This window comes from Peromyscus leucopus, chromosome 3, assembly GCF_004664715.2.
Source record: "Peromyscus leucopus breed LL Stock chromosome 3, UCI_PerLeu_2.1, whole genome shotgun sequence".
NCBI classification, from domain to species: Eukaryota; Metazoa; Chordata; class Mammalia; order Rodentia; family Cricetidae; genus Peromyscus; species Peromyscus leucopus.
In genome coordinates, this window is record NC_051065.1 from 39,240,321 (window position 1) to 39,260,318 (window position 19,998).

At 40.2% G+C, this 19,998-nt stretch overlaps 1 protein-coding gene across 3 annotated transcripts in view; it reads right to left on the minus strand.

Moving 5' to 3' along the window:
• Reln (reelin) overlaps window positions 1-19,998 on the minus strand; it is a 457,868-nt gene that overhangs the window by 295,873 nt on the left and 141,997 nt on the right. For all 3 annotated transcript variants that reach the window (XM_028890934.2, XM_037203573.1, XM_028890933.2), the window contains exon 3: window positions 9,481-9,616. In XM_028890934.2, the coding sequence (XP_028746767.1) occupies window positions 9,481-9,616 (136 nt within the window). The remainder of the gene's footprint in view (window positions 1-9,480; window positions 9,617-19,998) is intronic.

Genomic DNA, 19,998 nt, shown 5'->3' on the forward strand with positions numbered 1-19,998 from the left:
ATATGATCCAGCAGATTCTCTAAACCTGTTTCATACAAGGGAACTTCCTGCAAGGGCTAAAATGGTGTGTATCTGTGCCAGTCAACAAGAGTCACAACAGTTATTGGCTACATGCTGTGAGTGAGGCTGTGAAATGTAGCTGGTAGTACTGAGGAACTACATTTTAAATTTTATGAATTAACTTCATTCAAACAGTTGTACATAGCTTGTAGTTACTATGCTAGAAAGTATAATTCCAAACAACTCTAAAATATATGTATGTGCATATGGTTGAGTATGTAGGTGCCCATATATACTAATATGTGCATATCAAGTAAGTTATAAAAGACAAAATTATTTCAATTTTTATATGGAGGGATTAAATTTTTTATTTGCCATTTGTACCCATGATTTAATATTCTGATATTGGACTAAAAGTAGAGTTCAAACATAACAGTGGTGCTTGCTGTATGACCCAACCCTCCAGACACTGGCCAATCACTGAGTGGCTGCTGCCATGGGGAAAAGTTATTTACCTGTTTCTCCAACATCATTGTCATTGCTAATTTTAAATATGTTAAACTTTGGGGTGAAAATTCACTAGGGGCTTCTAAAACTGGCTAAATAAATTCTAAAAATAGAGAATTAACCTAAACATCCCCACAAACATCACATAGGGCATTTCTATTAGTGTCAGAGGCGTTTCTCACTGTGACCTGGGAAGCTGCACAGACTTTGACTGTCTCCTTCTACAGACAGGAGGTTCCTGGTGACATGTGTCAGCCACAGGCCTCTGCTGAGAGGGGGGCTCTGGCTCCAAACCCTCTAAGTGCTCTCAGCATCCTCATCTCATCAAGGGAAGCCAAGCAAGGAGAAGTGGGCTTTGCCACAGACTTTCCCAACTGTCTGAAAAGCAGGTATTTTCAGGAAGGAACAAATTCTCTAGCACAGCTATTCATCCTGGGGTAGAGTTCCACAGCCACAGATCTATCTCCTGCACTGAGAGGCAGCTGCTACTTCTCTGGCAGTCTCATGAGTGATGCAAAGAAGGCAGTCCTGAGGAGACCCCCGGAGATTATCCTAAGAGAATCAACCAAGCTTACCTTGTGAATTTCTGGGTGAAGAAACAAAGAAACAGAGAAAAGAAAAGTGAAGACAGTTGTTTTCACCTTCAAGTGTTTCGAAACTTTTAAAATATGTCACATCGTTAATGTAACAATTGGTTTCTTCAACGCTTCTTGGAGTTTGATGTATATATTATTCTCAACCATACTCTTCTCAATTAAAAATTAAAACACAAGAACCACCCTGACCTCATTTGCCAAGGTGCTGATCTCTAAGAGCACATTCTAGACTGTCACCTCGTCCTACCTAATTGTCTGTGCAACTCTGATAAAAAGCAGGGCCGGCGGGAGGCGAGAACTGCAGCCAGGCTCCCAACATTTCCTGCCACAGATGAATAATATACTTTTTATCCTGTCATTCACAGGTACATTTTTGAGCAGCACTAAAATAATTGTCTCAAATTGGAGGATGTGTATAAAAAAAGAAAATCAGACCATCAGGGAAAAAAAAAGAATTGTGATTTACAGATGAAATTCCTTATTCAAAAACCAGCATTCTAGTTTTATCTCACAGTAGGGATATAATCATTTCAAACTTACAGGAGAAGTAATTTATTTTTTTGCAGCAAACTGCATGCAGTCTTGAGATCCAAGTAGAATCCATACATATCAACTGCTGACACCCTTGTTTGTGGCACAAATGAACTCCCAGCAGACAGGTACATGCAGGGTCCCTGACTTATTTCAGATGTTTAAGTAACAAAGCAAATATAATTGTGGGATTTCCTTTTGATGGGTGGAAATAAATAGGCAACCAATAACCGTTTTTCTCGAGAGATTCTCCAGGCAGGCTGGAATGGCTCCCATCAAAAATTAAAAGCATCAGGGCTGCACTGAAAGCAATGCTCCAGGTATTCAGAAGCTGCTAGTCTTCAATTTTTCAAATGAAAATTTTGCTTCTTGTTTAGAGTACTTTAAAAACAACCCTCTAGAAGTTATTTCCTTGGGAATATCAATGTTCAAGTATGGTTCCTCCCTGGTCCTTCTTTGCTGACCCAAGTTTATCTTAAATAGAAAATACCTCAGTTCATTTTGTCTTCAGTTTTTGTGTCTCTTGGTATTTGGATGAACTGGGTGATTGTGCTGCTCATCTTATCAGTACACATGTCAAACAGAGTAGGAAACACCTGCTGGCCACGTGGGAAATATTCCGATGCTACTCTGCAAACTCTATCTGACTTAAATGGCTTAAGTATAATTATTTTCTATAATAAAACAGGAAAGTGATCATTTGGGGAGAAATTACTTTTTTTCCTCAGGTTGTTTTGCTCACAGAGTTACTTAAGGCTAGTTATTTAACATTTCTATACTTCAATGTCCTCATCTATAAACTGAGACAGTAATTCTCCAAAGTGGGTACCATTTTTATGAGAATTATTGGATTGAAATATAAAAACCATTTAATGAATGGCATGCATTATTATTTCCTTGATGTCTTTTGCAATAATTTTAAGCTTAAATGGTCTGAAGATTTCTTCTTTGCTTCTTCCTTCCTCCTTCACTCTCTTGCTTCATCCTTGCATCCTTCCTTCCTGTCCACCCGTGCTCTCCCCTCTCCTCCTCTCTCTTACCCTCTCTTTTTAGTTGAGTCTTACTAGTCACTGAAGACTATGATCCAGTATAAAATTAGAGATAAGCAGTACAGCCATAACACACAAATGTGAGGAGACTGTGAGGCAACATTATTTATACAGTGTTACCAATAGGTGGCAAACAGTGATGTTAAACTAAAGGTAGCTTTTTGTCTATATGCATCAGTACAGCCTACCCTTTATCCTCAGGGTGCCCTCACCTCTGTCTCCAACTTCATTATTTTTTAACAAGAAAGGCACTAAATGCAGCCCGCATGCTGCATTTGTAAGTGTTTGGTTTTTTTTCAAACAGAAAGCTATTTCTTACTTATTGGAAAGGTACACATAACATATTATAGAATTGTCTTGAATTTCAGTTCAAATGTATCTAATTCTTGGTACAGAATTATTTTAAAGGTTTCAATGTGAGTGACTTGGTTGTTTAAAACTAAACAAACAAACAAACAAACAAACAAAAAAACCATAGATTGGCTATGCTGAGACTAAAAAATTGAGTGTACAATCCATTCAATCAGTCTTACAAAGACTATGTACATGCTAAGTTAGATACTAGTTATTGAATGTCTTCAAAGCTAGCATTCCATCTGTTATAAGACATTAAGTAATACAATAAAACCACAAAAGGAAGAAAGTAGAATGGGAACCTATGACTTTAAATACCTAAAGATATATTTAGGGCTGGCAAGATGGCTTAGCGAGGAAAGGTGCTAGCCACCAAGCTTGATGATCTTAGTTTTAATCTCACTCACATACAAATTATTCTCTGACCTCCACACATGGGGTGTGGCATGTGCATGCCCCTATCACTCCTACAAATAAGTAAGTAAAGGTCATTTTAAAATTGAAAATCTATTTTAAAAACCCTTAAACCTATACAGCAAGGATATATAGTTGACTAATAAAAGTGCATTTAAAAGAGTCAGAAATGGGGGCTGGGGACATGGCCCCAAGGTGAAATGCTCACCACACAGGCACCAGGACATATGTTTGGTTCCCTACCACCCATGGAAAGTCATAAAAATTGAGGCATGGTTATGCTGGTTTGTAGTCCCAGAACTGGAAGGCAAACACAGGTGGTTCCCTGAGGCTTATCCATGAGTTAGCCTGAACTAACTGATGAGCCTCAGGTTCCAGTGAGAGACGACAGTGTCTCAAACAAACAAAACAAAACAATGTGGACAGATGATGAAGAATGAAACTGGAGGTTGGCTTCCTTATATACAACACACACACACACACACACACACACACACACACACACACACACACACACGAAGTCAGGAATAGGCAAAAAATGAAAACAGGAGAAAGATAATCTTTGAGGATATAATTGTTAATTACTTTGGTTTGATCTTTACACATTATATACATGTGACTGAACTATAATGGTACCTTACAAAGAAGTATTAACATTGTATGTCAATTAAGTAAAAAGCAGAAAAAGAATTCTCCCACCTTCACAAATCAAAGCTCTAATTTCAAGGCTAATTGAAAAACAGAATGCATAGTGTATTTACCTTCAAATACCATAGGTTATTATACAGTTTTAGTTTTGTTTGGTATTTAAAATTAATATTGAATATTGCCAACATTTAAATATTAACAACCTTCTAGCATTGCTGGAAACATACTAATTATTTATGCATCAGTGTACATATATACATATATATAGTATGCGTCTGTATACATATATATAGAATATAGGTAGGAAAATGCAAACAGACTGCTTCAACAGTCCGTGTTCAGTCTCCCTTTCCTGTGTTTCTCACAAGTGACAGGGAATGAGATCAATGAGAGAATCTCATGCACCAAGGACAGATACTCTACGAAGTAATTGCTTATGGAGAATCCTAGAAAGTGCAAACTGTATTATCAAATTTTACTTGAAACTATTTTTGAGAGTGACTGCATTTCTTTTCAGTCAAAAAATTTATTCTGAACAAATGGATTTTTTCTGAAAGACTGTTAAGAAAACAGAGATAAGACTTAAAAAACTAAGAAGAAACAAAATTTCACATTTTAGGAACAGTGAGATCATAAAATAATTTGTGATGTGTGATCTCTATTGGCAAACTGGCTGGATTTGGAATCACGTAGGAGCCACATTTTGGCAAATCTTTGAGAGAGTTTTTGGAGAACTTTAACTAAGGAGGAAGGACCTACACTGAATGTGGGCAGCACCATCCCATGGCTGGGATGGATGAGAAGGGAAAAGTGGGAAAGACTGAACTTTCTCTGATTCTTGACCGAGCCACAGTTCCCATTGGCATGAACTTCATGATGTGTACATCCTCGCCATGATGGCCACTTCCTTTCCATGATGGGCACTTCCTCACTATGATGGGCACATCCTTGCTGTAATGTGCACATCCTCACTGTAATGGGCACATCCTCACTGTAATGGGCACATCCTCACCATGATGGGCACATCCTTACCATGATAGGCACATCCTCACCATGATGGGCACATCCTTGCCATGATGGGCATTCCACATTATGATAGGCACTTCTCCATGATGGACACTTTTCCAACCACGATGGGCTTTCCCACCATGATAGGCACATCCTCATCATGATGGGCACTTCCCTGCTATGATGGGTGCTTCCTCTCCATGATGAGCACATCCTGGCCATGATGGGCATTCCTCACTATGATGGGTATTACTGGCCATGATGGGTACTTCCTGCCATGATGGGCACTTCCTGCCATGATGGGCATTATTCTCTCAAGCTTTGAGCCAAAATAAATCCTGTTCCCATAAGTCGCTTTTTGTCAAGTATTTGGTCACAGTGATAAAAATATTCAAAAATCATATTTTAATATTTTTAAATAGATTCAATTGAAAACTTAAATTTGGGGATTTATTATAACTCACAGTAGAGAAGTTGGATAGCATGGTCAAAGCTATAGGTTCAAGCCTCACTATGAAAAAAAAAACATAAAAGAAAACCTAAGTTTATTTAAGTAGTCAGTTTTATACTGCTTCCATCACTGTATGTTATGCCTTTTAAGAAAGCAGTTCTTGGGTTGAGGATTTAGCTCAGTGGTAGAGCACTTGCCTAGCAAGCGCAAGGCCCTGGGTTCAGTCCTCAGCTCCGGAAAATAAAAAAATAAATTAAAAAAAAGAAAGCAATTCTTATTTGGAAGTAAGAAGTTATATATGCATGCTGCAAGAGGCAGGGATCATTACTGAGCTAAAATAAACTGTGACACTGGAGATCATGTAACTTGAGATCACATAACTCAGACACTGTACCAACTACCACATACACACATACAAACAACAAAACAATAACAAAAACTGCTCCCCTCGATTGGAAAAGGTTTTGAACAAGTCTTGAGGAATGTGTCAGCAATTAGACTTGGGGGAAAACAGCCCAGGGAGAGAGAAAAGCAGGACGAAAGAGGCTTCAGGAAGCTCTCCTATGCTGTGCTCACCTGGAGCTAAAAAAGAAGACAACAGCAAGCCTGAGAAAGGGCTGCAGGTTCTCACCAGAGGCCTCAGAAGAGCAGCTCAGGGTCTCCAAAGCTCAGCGAGTCATCACTGTACCTGAGACTGTCCACAGTGCAGGACAGAGTGTGGAGAAGTGGGCTGACCAGGTATGCAACTTCTGCAGTGACCCTGAAGGAGGTACTACAGAAAAAGGTTCAAATACAAGAGCTTCCCTCGGAAGAAGGCAATGGGACCAAAAGTCACCTGACTGCATGGGATGGCTGTGATATTGTCAGCTGGGTCACACCCATCAGAGTGGCAGGAAGAGCATGTGGTCAGTACCAGGGGTGGCCACGGGAGACCCAACACTGACCCGTTGCTGTCAGGGGGAGAGTTAGTGGTAAATTTTGGTATATACTAATTTTATGGATTTTGCTGCCTAAGCATGAGGTTAGAAGAGAAACATCAATGATATCCTCTACCTCTGTTCTGCCTGACTGCCACTGAACAGCTGGTTCTGTCTCTGAGTTATTGCATTTGCCAAATATTCAGTGAGTTACTACTGTGTGCCAAGAACTATTCTAGACTGTTGGAGCAAATCACTAAAGAAACAAAGATTCTTGCCTTCAAGGAACTTGAATTCTAGTGGTAAGAAGATAATTAAATGAACAAGACCATATGTTAGAAATAAAAACAAAATGCAGTGAGGGACATGAGTAAAAGTCAGACAGGAAGGACGAGGAACGGTGGCTGCTGGGTAGGAGAGGAGGTGCCGTCACCAGTGTGGTGTCTGTCCTGTTATGAAGAACTTCCACTCTATCTCCATGAGAGAACCTTAGGTTCAAAATCGTACCTGACTCAGCACCACCTCAGATCACCCGCTATCATATTTTCTCTTTCCCTCCTGGGAAACTCCTCCCTGTGTGAGTTGTTCTCCCAGATACTCTGGTCATAGCTATACAAAAGTAGCTAACTCACTTAGCAGTTTTTAAACACACATTTTTGGTCAGAAAGCTCAAAGCTAAATTTGCAATCATTTTCCAAGCAGTATGCTAAGCCTTGAAGCATTGTTTGTATTTGCTTCCATTTTATTTTCTAACATTCCCCTTCCTGTTGCTTAGGTGTTGTCTATGGAGAGGGAGGGCCCTGTGAGATTTTTTACCCTCCCATTTTAGCATGTCTATTCATGTTGTCATTGTTCAGATCTTATCTAGGCAGCCATACTGCTGAGGTATCATGGGTTAAGCTTCCCTGCCATTTTTAGGAAACACAATCCCACAGCAGACGGATTCCTGTTCCTCTGGCTCTTACAATCTTTCCACCTCATATAGGACCTATGCAAACTGCAAAAAGAAGGAAACAATCAATAGTCCTATCTAGCTGCGATGTTTATGAACCACAACAATGACCAGCATGGCAAGATATGCCTGCAGGTGCAATAGTGGCGTACATGTCTTGGCTGCAACCAACAGCTGTCAAACTGGACTTAGAGCCCACTCAACAGGAGGGCAGTCATGCTTGGTGCTGTAAACCCAGCCAGGGCCAGTGAGGATACAGATCTTACAGGAGACCATATCCCTGCCACTTTACTAAGCCATTGTAATTCTGAACTGTACTCTAAAATTGTCCTTATACCCACTGACAGCATAGTTCTCACCTATCATCAAAGATAGTTCTCTTAGCAGTAGATGGAAACCATTACATAAAACTACAACTGTCAAACTGCAGAGAACAACTGATCACAGGGTGCCCAGCAGCAACACATGCACCACAGCACAGTTCCTGCACCTAACGTTCAGGGGCATCACTGCAGCTGGAGTTTTCCTGCCTGGCCCACAGTCAGGACAAATCTTTGTCACTCGCCAGTCCCACAGCCGCTCAGACCCGACCAAGTAAACACAGAGACTTACATTGCTTACAAACTGTATGGCCGTGGCAGGCTTCTTGCTAACTGTTCTTATAGCTTAAATTAATCCATTTCCATAAATCCATACCTTGCTACGTGGCTCATGGCTTACTGGCATATTCACATGTGGCTTGTCATGGTGGCGGCTGGCAGTGTCTCTGACTCAGTCTTCTACTTCCCAGAATTCTTTTCCTCCTTGTCCTGCCTATACTTCCTCCTGCCTGACTACTGGCCAATCAGTGTTTTATTTACTAACCAATCAGAGCAACACATTTGCCATACAGAACATCCCACAGCACATCACTCTACTTTTAGCTTTGCTTCTAAATTGGCAAATAGGAACTGTATTGATATTGGGGTGCAATTTGGTTTTTCTATGTGTTTATATTACAGAATAACTAAATGGTGTTAATTAGCATATATAATACATATATATATATATATATATATATATATATATATATAAAATTACACAAAACGTTTTTTGAAACAGGGTCTCTCTACATAGCCTGGGCTGTCATGGAACTCACTATGTAGATCAGACTGGCCTTGAGATCACAGAGATAAAGCATGTGCCACCACACCCAGACCATATACTTACTTTTAATGATGGCAGTATTTAAGTCACACTGTCTTACAGTTATGATTTTTATTTAAAATGTCTCCTATAGGCTTATGATTGAAGGCATGGTCCCCAGAAAGTGGCACTATGTAGAAAAGTTGTAGAAACTTTAGGAGGTAGAAGCTAGCTAAAGACAGACATTCATTCTCATATCCCCATTATCTCCTACTCTCTCTCTATTACCCCAACTTCTTCAATAGTTGTATAATCTTCCATGCTACCTGTTCCTGCTACCATGATGTTCTACCCAAACACAGAGCAAACAGGCTTGGACTACATTCCCTGCAGCCAGAGGAAACACATTAGCTGCGTTTTTCACACTGCTGCATCCTTGCACTAGGTAACACCCGTCTTCAGTGACATCCTGTGCCCTTTAATAACTTCTCACCATGCCATTCTTCTCCTCCTCTTACCTGCTCTAGTTTATTAAGCATTGTTGTCAGCTGGAACTGAATAAATATGGAGCTTATAAATAAATATTTAAGATAAAACTTTAGTTGAAATGCTGGATGATGGTGGCACACACCTTTGATCCCAGCACTCAGAGACAGAGGCAGGCAGATCTCTGTGAGTTCAAGGCCAGCCTGGTCTACAGAGCAAGTTTCAGAACAACCAGAGCTGTTACACAGAGAAATCCTGTCTTGAAAAACAAAAAACAAAAAACAAAAAATTAATTGAAGACTGACTACTTTAAAAACCAGCTTTGGCTTCTTTTAACACTACAATCAATAGTTTAATTAAAGTCAAACCTACTGACACAATGTAACTAAATAGTTACTCTGTGTAACTCCTCACATTTGTCACACACACACTAGGTACTTACATGAAATTCACACAGCCTGTGCCCGCTGGAGGGGCAATCCAGACAAAGCTGAGGTTGGTTGTAGGCAGGTGACTCACATGAGAGGCAACTACACTGCACATAAACTGGTTACCAAACTGGTGGTCAGACATGATCCCTGTAAGACAGAAAGAGAGGGATGTTATAAAGAAAACAAAATGAAACAGTCCTTCCTACCCACCAAGGCATGATATTTTATGGATGTCTTTGATCCTTCTTAACAAAACAGTTCTCTTAATTTTAACACAAATAAAAATACTGATGAAAAACTCAACAATATGGAAACAACTTATTTAGAAAATAGACAAAATACCTGAAGATATTCTGTACCAAAGAAAATACGTATGGCAATTAACATACAAAAATGTTCAACACCATACACCACTGCAAACTGCAAATCAAAACAAGAACATAGCAACTATCTGCTGTCACAGCAGCCCAAATTCCACCACGGACAATACTGCTTGCTGGTGCAGGTATGTACTGAGCTCTTTCTCCCATTGCTGGTGAGGACACAAACTCTTCAGCCCTTTGAGGAGACAATTTTCTCATAGAACTGAAAATACTATTACCATAACACATAAGAGTGGTTTTCTTTACCATTCATCCATATGAAATGAAAACTTGCATTCACGCACATACAAAAACCAAGTGTTTTAAAGCAGTTTTGTTAATAATTGCGAACACTCAGAAGTAACTAGAAGTTCTTTCAGGAGATGGGTGATTAAATTAACTATGATTTAGCTAAAATAATGAACAAACTATGAAAGTGTATAAAGAAAAGTGAAATATGTATAGTACAATGTGAAAGCAGCCAATCCGAAAAGGTTACAGGATTTCTGATTCCAGCTAGACATCACATTAGAAAAACGCAAACTACAGAAACAATTCAAAGACGAGTGCTCCCCAGGGCCTGGAGAGGGACAAAGGGGAAGGCAGAACATGGGGGTCTAAGGGCGGAAGGGCAGTTCTACACAGTGCTTCAACAATGGATCCATCTTGTTATGTAAATGCTCAAAACTCATAGAACATAAAATACCCAGAGTGGACCCTAATAAATGTCATGGACTCTGAGTGATAATGATCTGTCAGGTACAGGGTCATTGATTTTGATGAATGAGCCACTGTAGGGCAGGATGTCAGCAAGAGGGTTTTCATGGGTGGAGGCAAGGGCTATGTGTGTACTTTTAAAACTTAATTTTCCTATGAGTTTAAAGTTATCTAAAAAACACACATATTAGCTGAAAACTAAAACATTGCCAAGAATAGGAAACTAAGTTTCAAATTTCTCTTATTTATTGGATTTGTGGTATTAAGCAAATCTCTCCAATCAAAAAAAAAAAAAAAAAAAAAAAGGAAATTCTGGCCCCTTACATCATAAATGCCTAAATTTGTTGTGAGACAGGAGGAAACATATTGGTACTGCCAATACAACCAAGAATTCATGGCTAGGGGAGCTCACAGTCCCTGGAGGTAAACCTACTATGACTACTTTGGTAAATGGATATAAAAAGTTTAGAGATCATAGGTAAAACATGAAGTGTGTTTAATTCTCACAACAAACAACACTTAAGACAATGCCTCATGTTGCAGCTAGCTGACTCTGCTTATGACAAGCACCAGTTTTCTTCCTGCCTTCCACAATTGTACAACAGAATTCTAAGTATTTCCCCACAAACATCTCATTCTATTCACATTGTCTAGACCTGTGCCATCTAAAATGGCTAAAGTAACTTGATTAAAAGTAGATAAAATAAAGAAGTCAGTTCTCCAGTTGCTGATGAGGCAGCCACAGGTATCTAGTGGCTGCCTATTGGGCAGCAAAGAACAGAACACTTCCTCCAAGGGTGAAATTCCTGCTGGATGGCTGATACACAGGGCGAGGTTCAGCTCCTCTGGATGGACCTCTCTCTCTCTCTCTGGATGAACCTCTCTCTCTCTCTCTCTCTCTCTCTCTGGATGGACCTCTCTCTCTCTCTGGATGGACCTCTCTCTCTCTCTCTCTGGATGAACCTCTCTCTCTCTGGATGGACCGCCCCCCCCCTCTCTGGATGAACCTCTCTCTCTCTCTCTCTCTCTGGATGGATCTCTCTCTCTCTCTCTCTCTCTCTCTCTCTCTCTCTCTCTCTCTCTCTCTCTCTCTCTCTCTCTCTCAACTTCGGCCTCGCACAGCCAGCCTCCGAGTCTTTCCCACCACCTTGCACATTGCCTGCTTCAAATATCAAGTGGTTCCTTCACCTAGGTTAACACAAACTATGCCCTCTAATTAAAATTGTTCTCTTTCACCTTGAAAACCCTACATCAGGATGTACTAGCCTCTTTTCACCTCCAGGAAATCCCAGGATGTTCTTCCCCAGGCTTCTGCTGAGTCTTTTACTTAACCCCAACATACTACAAGGCATCTGGAATGTTCTGCTTCTTGTCCTTCACTACATCTTTTGTTCCTTAAAAAAAATCAGATCTACTAATTCATATTCTTCTAGCACCTGACACAATGTGAATAGTCGATATTTTATTTAATTTTACTTTGGCCATGCTTTTAAAAGTTTCTCAATTCTTGATTAAAAACAAAGACACATTTCTTTCTAGTAATTCATCTTCCTGATTACAGATTCAGCACTTCTACGTTTTATTTTGGTGTGTGATGTTCTCATTGCTTAATTGGACTTGGTGTCATTGTTTCTTCCTGGGATTCCACAATAGCTCCTTACAGGTTCTCTGCCCCATCTCTCTCCCTGTTCTACCAAAATGAGTTCTCAGAAGGGTAACACATGATTGTGTCAATCTCCTGCTTGCTTCCCTTTCATAGCTTCCATCAGACTCCAGACACATGCAGCTCTCAGCATCCATTCTTAAGTTCAGCATAATCTGGCCTCTCATTCTCCCTGAAGTGTCCACTGGGCCTGCGCTCTGAGTGCTGGTCACCATACAGAGAAGTATATGTCCTCTGATCTCAGATAGAATCACTCCTATGTCCTCTTCAAGGGAAGGATCAATCAGCTTTTTTAACACCAGAAGAGAAGTCAGCATGTCAGGCTTAATGATATACCGACCACCCTCACCCTCAAAGACTTCCCTCCCCACACTGTCCCAGCACCATGTTCGGGTAGGTGCCTCTCCTACATGTTACAGCAGTCCACCTGTAACTTCCATTGTAACATGTGACTTTCACCCCACAGGGTCTATTGAGAGACTCCATCTCAATCTTTGCATCCAAGCATACAGCATGGTATCTCACCATTTGCATATTCAATATGTATATTCTGTTTAAATACACAAATAACTTTAGAATTAAGACTAGAAAGCACAACATGTGCATTTCTTTAACAAATGAAACAGAATCTTCTCAGTAGAAAGTTGGACAGAATAGGTTACAACTGATCTAAGAAATAGAAGAAACAGGCTAGTTTTGCAATATAAAAATTATGTTCTTTTCTCATTTCAATTTTTTAAAGCTGCATCTTAGACAAAATTCATCAAGCCAGAGAAACCACAAGGTTACGAGAATATGAGATTCAAGGGCCATGAATCAGGAACTGCCACTCCCCGCCCAGTCAGGCAGGGACCCAATGACACATCTGTAAGAGTCGGTCTGGCCACAAAGTACAGCAAAAGTTCCAGCTATAATCATGTGGGAGAGGAAATGAATGGAACAGGCTAAGATTTCAAAGCCTTGGTAATAGGATTCATGGCCAAGGATCTCCTCATTCCTCAAAGCTCTTAGAGAGTGAGTCAGTGTATAGGTCACATATTACTTGACTGAAATTAGTAAGCTGGCTGTCCTAGGTGACTATTCTACAGAATGATGTTCTTGCAATCTAGCTGTCTAAGACAGTAGCTCTCTAACCTGACTGTTCAGTGTCACCTCTAACCTGAATGCAGAGATTTTTAAAATCTCACCTATCAACTATTATTTGTAGCTAATAACTTGCATTGAAAATTATTATTAACATTATTATTAAGTAATTATAGTATAATACCATAATTATATGTTGCTATAAATTCTAATACAATAGTGAACATTATATAATTATATACAATAATTATAACATTAATATTATTATTACTATTAACATAATCTACAATTCTGAGCTTAGGGTTAAAACTATTTACACCATCAAAATTTCAATACAGTTTAAAAGTATCCAAATGGCCTTTGTAATAATGTAAAATATCTATATTCTTGTCCACTACTCCTAAAATGATCCCATGCATGTTTTCTGGACCCTTGTGTCTGTGCATGTGTGTGGATGCATGTGATTTGGTATATATGATGTATATGGAGGCAGAAGGACAACCTTGGGTGCCATCCCTCTAGAAGGCTGTCTACCTCCTTTGAGATGGGCCAGCAAGTTCCAGGGTTCTACCTATATCTACCTGTCCAGAACTGCACAGAGCTACAACCATTAGAAATATATTTACTTAACTAAAAATCAGAGGGGAAAATCTAATATTCACAGAAACCCTATTTGGCACCAAACATTGTGCTAAGCCATATGAAAGTACATAAACTAAGTGGAAGTGACAGACTACCCCGAGATGACTCGAGTGAGAAAGGTGTAATAAACTAATGTTATAACTGAACCAGCTAGAAAATAAGTGCTAACTGGATGGTACTGATAAAAATGCAAATTCAAACTATAAATGTGATTCACATGTACAAAATAGTGAAAATGCATGTCAGCAGAAACACTTCTATGACCTGGGACCATGATACCGACACTATTTTACCAGTTAGGTCACTGAGAAAATTTGTTCATGGCCATAAGACAGTAAGCGAAGGAGCCTGGAGTCCAACCAGAGCATTTGCTGCAGTCAGAAACAGTAGTGGTCAGTCTTGGAGGGAAAGCTGCAATTTCCCTTTCTTATGAGCTGTGCACATACAGATGTGGAGCCCCTGTCGGGTGCCCCCGTCAAGCATCATGCTGACATCTGTGCACTGCTGGTCTTGAGCACTAAGACCTCCTCTGGCTCCAGAGTGTTCCCAGGACAATTTGAATGAACAGAAAGAGGATTTTGCACAAATGCAGACCTGCTGACAAGAAGGGAAGGACAGCAGTCAGGACAGCTTCCACTGTCCCACAAAACACAGTTCACAGTATCCAACACGGTCTCCTCTGTGCCTCTGTGTCACAACAGACATATAATTCATGTATGCGAGCTGGAATCTTATTCTTGAGATATCTGAAATCTGAATATGATAATAAATTTAAATTTACAGTTTTTTCCTGCTGCATTCAGGAAATCATGGCATGTTGAGTTTTTAATCATACTTGTAAAGGGAAAAGATCTAAAATAGAAGAGCCTAATTATGCTGTATTTCTTAAGAAAATGGGAGAAAATAAAGCATATGTGTGTCATGTATTTAATAAGTGGTTTTTATATAGAAACTATCAAACAAAACATTTCACATAGAATCTCTTCCCTTGAGTAAATACTTTAAAGAAAGCTTGGCTCTCAGTAAAAATAAACATGTGTGGGTCTCCTGATCTGACATGGGACAAGGACACTAGTTTACCACACAAATTCTGAAGTTCTACAAGATAAGGTAACTGTCTTGATTCCCATGACATTAAAACCCTTTACTTTTAGATGTTTTATACACATATCTGAAAAACAGAATATTCATAGACTACTTATAATTTCTACATCAGCTATCAGTACAACTTTAGCATACACATTCCTTCTATGGAGTACGGGTGTTTCAGTTCCTTGTCAGACAAACCATTAGATTCCTAGTTTAAATTATCCAGTATTTGTCTTCTTATGAAAGTTGTGGTAGGAAAGTAACCCACAGCAGTTTCCTTTATCCGTATCACACCTTTGCAAGGCTCACTTCATGATGTCTTTAATTATTCTAAACTTGCCTCCATGATCCCTTTTTAAGGCAGTGACACACACTTCTGTGCAATCTGGGATGTCATTTTCCCTGATGTGTCTTCAGTTATTTTAAGTCTGTGACTAAACCTTGTATGAACCCATTTTCCCCCAAGGAATACTTCTCTGTCTTTTAGTGTGCATACCATGGGGTCCTCAAAACTGTAACTAAGAGTTCTATGAGCCCTCGTGTCTAAAATAAAGTGTGCATAGTCTCACAAGATACAGCTTATTCACTTCCAAAAACCACACTGAAGATTTTAGTACCCAAAATAACAATCTTGTGAGAAAATTAAATTCATGTTAGGCTTCATGGATTAAAAATATGGGTTACTCGAGTCTGTGTAGTTTCCATAGTTAGCAAGCATCAAGAGCCAAGGACATGTCCTGGTTTGTTTTTTTGTGCAATTCAGATGAAAACTTCTGTGCATGGGAATCATGAAACAAAGGGCTTCAGAATCATATATGAAAAATGTAGCTGCCAATCAAACTGATAAAATACTGAAAGTGTTATTTTGCTATTTCTAAGACTTTAGGAACACTTAGTAGAATGTTTTGTCACGAAGTTCAGTAAAGTTATTTGTAGTGGGTAGCCATTCCAGCTTGGTTCTGGAATATTGGAGAAATTATTTTGGCCACTCCACGTAGTTAAAAGGATATTTATTTAATGGCGTAACTCACAAATTAAGTAATGGGTAGGTCGCAGGGTCTGGGGAAGGTGTAACGCAGTCCAGCGGTGTTCTCCGGAGCTCTGCACAGTCAATCTGCACTGGTCAGCGTCCCGGCACCGAGAGAGCGCCCAGAGCGAGCGCTGGCCCATCCCGCTCTCGGGTCCCCAGGCGCCTCCCTTCGCCCCGCCTCGTAGGCGTGACAGTTGCCAGAGTCTCAATGGGGGTTGGAACTTCCAGAACCAAGCTGGAATGGCTACCCACTACAGTTATTGTCTTATAACTACTTAAGAAGTATAAGACGGAAATGCCTGAATACATAAGTTGATTATTTCTATTTCTCCTTTGTTTTCATCCTGTGCTCATTATGTAAAATGTTTCATCAGTTAATGAAATACTGTTCTGAAAATCTAGGTTGGGAAGTTAGTCCTGCTCTTTAAAGGAAAGGAGAAAATGAATTAGGGAGTTCCTTTCAGTCATCCTATAACCTATTACCTGAAAACTCAACGCTGATTGCTTACAGAATTTGGCTTGTTTGCAATCTTTGCTGGTTTGATATACAAAACACTTCAACAAAACATGACAGGATTTTATATACTGGAAAGCAATCCAAGAACTTCCCCAAACACCCTTGCTGCCATTTATCTGTGAAGATACAGGTTGGAAGGGGAGGCGAACAGTACACATTCAGACTCAGGGGTGTGCACTGTGCTCACATTTATCTGTGAAGCTGCAGGTTGGAAGGGGAGGCAGACAGTACACACTCAGACTCAGGGGTGTGCACTGTGCTTGCTCATTTTCTAAAGCATTGGAGACTTTTGCTTTCATATTTCAGCCCAAGAAACAAAAAAATTATAAAATCATTCTGGAATTGTATGGTGATGAACATGTTAACAATACCTACGGAAGTACAGTTTCCACTCCTTTTATCAGTTATGTGAACAGAGCCTACTCTAAATCAGCTTGGTCCTTTCCTCATTCACCAGGGTCCCCAGGTTGAGTCTGTTCCTCCCAGCACTGCCAGTTACTGTCTTCTCTGAGTCTTTTGGAATACATTATTACCTTGTTTTTACTGGAGGGGCAGTAGGGAAAAGGTCAAGCTGAGCACACAGACCCTGAAAGCAACTGTTCACGTACAGATCTATGGGACCACCAAAGAACTAGGGATTCTTAGGAGAGTCACTCAGTCTCTTTGTTCTTCAACAAGAAAATGGGGGTGGGGTGGGGAGAATGACCGGACGTCTGTGCAGATGAAACGACTGTTTGACCCACAGTTCTATATATGCTAGCTATTATTATCATTTCCATCTTAGAGTTCCGGAACCATGACACAGTGAGCGTGAGTGCCTTGTCAAGAAGAGCAGAGCTAGTAAAGGGCATCTGAGCCTGGGTTCAGCTTCTGTCTCACCTTGTCTGTTGGCCCCCTTCCTACAGGCTTACATGGTAGTACCTCATTCTGGAGCAGATCCCAAGTCTGTGACAGCTTTAAGTCACAGTTGCTCCCCTGTGGAGCAAAGCCAACCAGTTACGCTTAGATGTTTACAGATACTGAGTTTGCAGATCAACATCCTTTCCAAAGAGCTAGTGGAATGTACACTTCTTAACTGACACTGATCTGCTGGAGCAACAAAGGTCTCTGCTGCCTTCTTTCCTAATACCAAATAGGCTCTTTCCTGAACAGCTGTGTGCTTGTGGACAGCTAGGATATGCTGCCTGCCCAACAGGCACCACTCTAACCACATCACACTAGCTACCTGTCCAGAATAATACTTCATCTTACTACCCAGTGCCAACTTAGTCCTCTGACCTCATCTTATTTATGATTGAGTCACAACTTAACCACTAGTTAAGAAGTTTTTACCTAGGTAAAGAGTTATATTGTATAGTATAGGCCAAAGAAATAAAAAAGAGGAGGTGTGCTGAATTATAAACCGAAGCCAGACTGAGGGCTCAACAGAGCAGCAAGCTTGAGACTGCAGCATGGTGGATCAACACCATGAAGGAGCCTCCTTCAACTCTCTCAAGTTTGCCCTCTTCACTCTCAAAGGAACGTCCATCGGATCCACATGGCAGCTCCAACAATACAAGACTTATAACTGACATCTTCATATCTCTGCACTTCCTGATTTCAAAATTAGAAAAGTATGAGGTCATCAGAAAAACAGTAACAGTGAATATTTACTGGTTTGTTTTATTTTTATTTTTTGCTTTGTATCTTAAGGATACAAAGTTTTTACGTTTTATTCTTTTTACAAAGACTAGCCCCTTTGTTCATTAGAAACCCTGAGAAATAATACTTTTTTTTTTTTTTTTTTTTTTTTGGTTTTTCAAGACAGGGTTTCTCTGTGTAGCTTTGTGCCTTTCCTGGAACTCACTTGGTAGCCCAGGCTGGCCTTGAACTCACAGAGATCCGCCTGGCTCTGCCTCCCGAGTGCTGGGATTAAAGGCGTGTGCCACCACCGCCCGGCCCCCCATTTTCTAGAAGCTCAGAGTGGTGAGCTTTTCACATCAGTCCATTGATTGACTTTTGCCCTGTCACTTTTTGGTGAAATGACCTTAAGCAAGTTATATAAACTCTCCAAATCTAGTAACATGGATAATAAGATCTAATCAATGAAATATAGAAATGATTACATGAATCAGTTGTCATCTTTATATGCCAAGTTGCATATAGCCACTAGGCTAGTGCTCAAGAAGAGGTGAAACTTTAATTTGCAGAACTGAAAACTGTATTTCAGTCTTTGTCTCTATTAGACTCACATAAAACTCTCCTTTAAACAAGCTGCAGCTCACTCAAGCTAAGCATCAATTTTGAGCCAAGATGGTAAATAAGAGGCAGTGTAACCATTGTTGGACCCAGAAAGTCTCTGCACGTGGAAGCAGGACTTGATGATCTTAACTGTGCCTTCAGACTGGCTGGCCTAAAAGTGTCCCTAGCAAGGCTAATTCTAAATAACCTATAACTGCTACCACATAGTACCAGCTCTACAACAAACCATTCTATCAAACATTTTATCTTTGTTAAACAACCCCATGGCATTCCATCTTTAAATGCCTATCTCCAAGGCACAGTGACTCCTTTTCTCTTCTGTTGTGACCAGCATGTTGTCACTGCCCTACCTGGGAAGTGCTGTCTGCATCCACCCTTTCTCCTCCTCTGTATAGGTACAATCCCTTGAGAAGCATTTTACACTTGATCTTAGCTAAAGGCTGAGAAGCAATCAAGATGCTTTTAAAAATATTCTTTTCTGGGTGTTCCTATGAAAATTTGTATAAAATATGTTACCTAAACAAGGCCCTGTGTACAATGACATTCTCACTTATGAACCACAGAACTCAATCTAATTGAAGGAATCCTATAAACAGGATCCAGTTACTCCAGAAGGGCCAGATAAACTTGAACTGCAAGAGAGCACAAAACCATGAAACAAACCATGGGAAGAGCTCAATGTAAAACCAACACCAGTGGCTGCCCAGACCTGGGAAGTAGCAGAACCTCCACCAGCTCTTTCCCAGAATGAGAGTCCCCAGCTACTAAAGAATATTGACACTTGTCCCCCAGGTCTCCCTCATACTGCACACTTCACTATCCAATTCTCATGAGAGGAGTCTGATGGGGGAAACCAGGCTACATGCTTCCACCCTAGAAAGGAAGGACAAATGTGGTTAAAATTGGACAAAGTGGAACTTGTAGGATGGGGCCCTGTATTAAAGGTAGTCAATCATCCTTATTCACCATTGCCTCTACCCGGTTAACAGTCTTCAAGCTTTTCAAGGTTTTTACAGCCATTCATCAACAGAACCTGAGCAGAACTGCAATGCACCACTTCCTAGATGAAGCAGAAAGCAGAAGATAGGAGACATCTATATTCCTTTCTTCTTTTGCTTTCATGACAATGCTGAGGCATAGATGGCCACAGTTTGAAAACAGCCTCAGCTGTTGAGGAGCAGCATG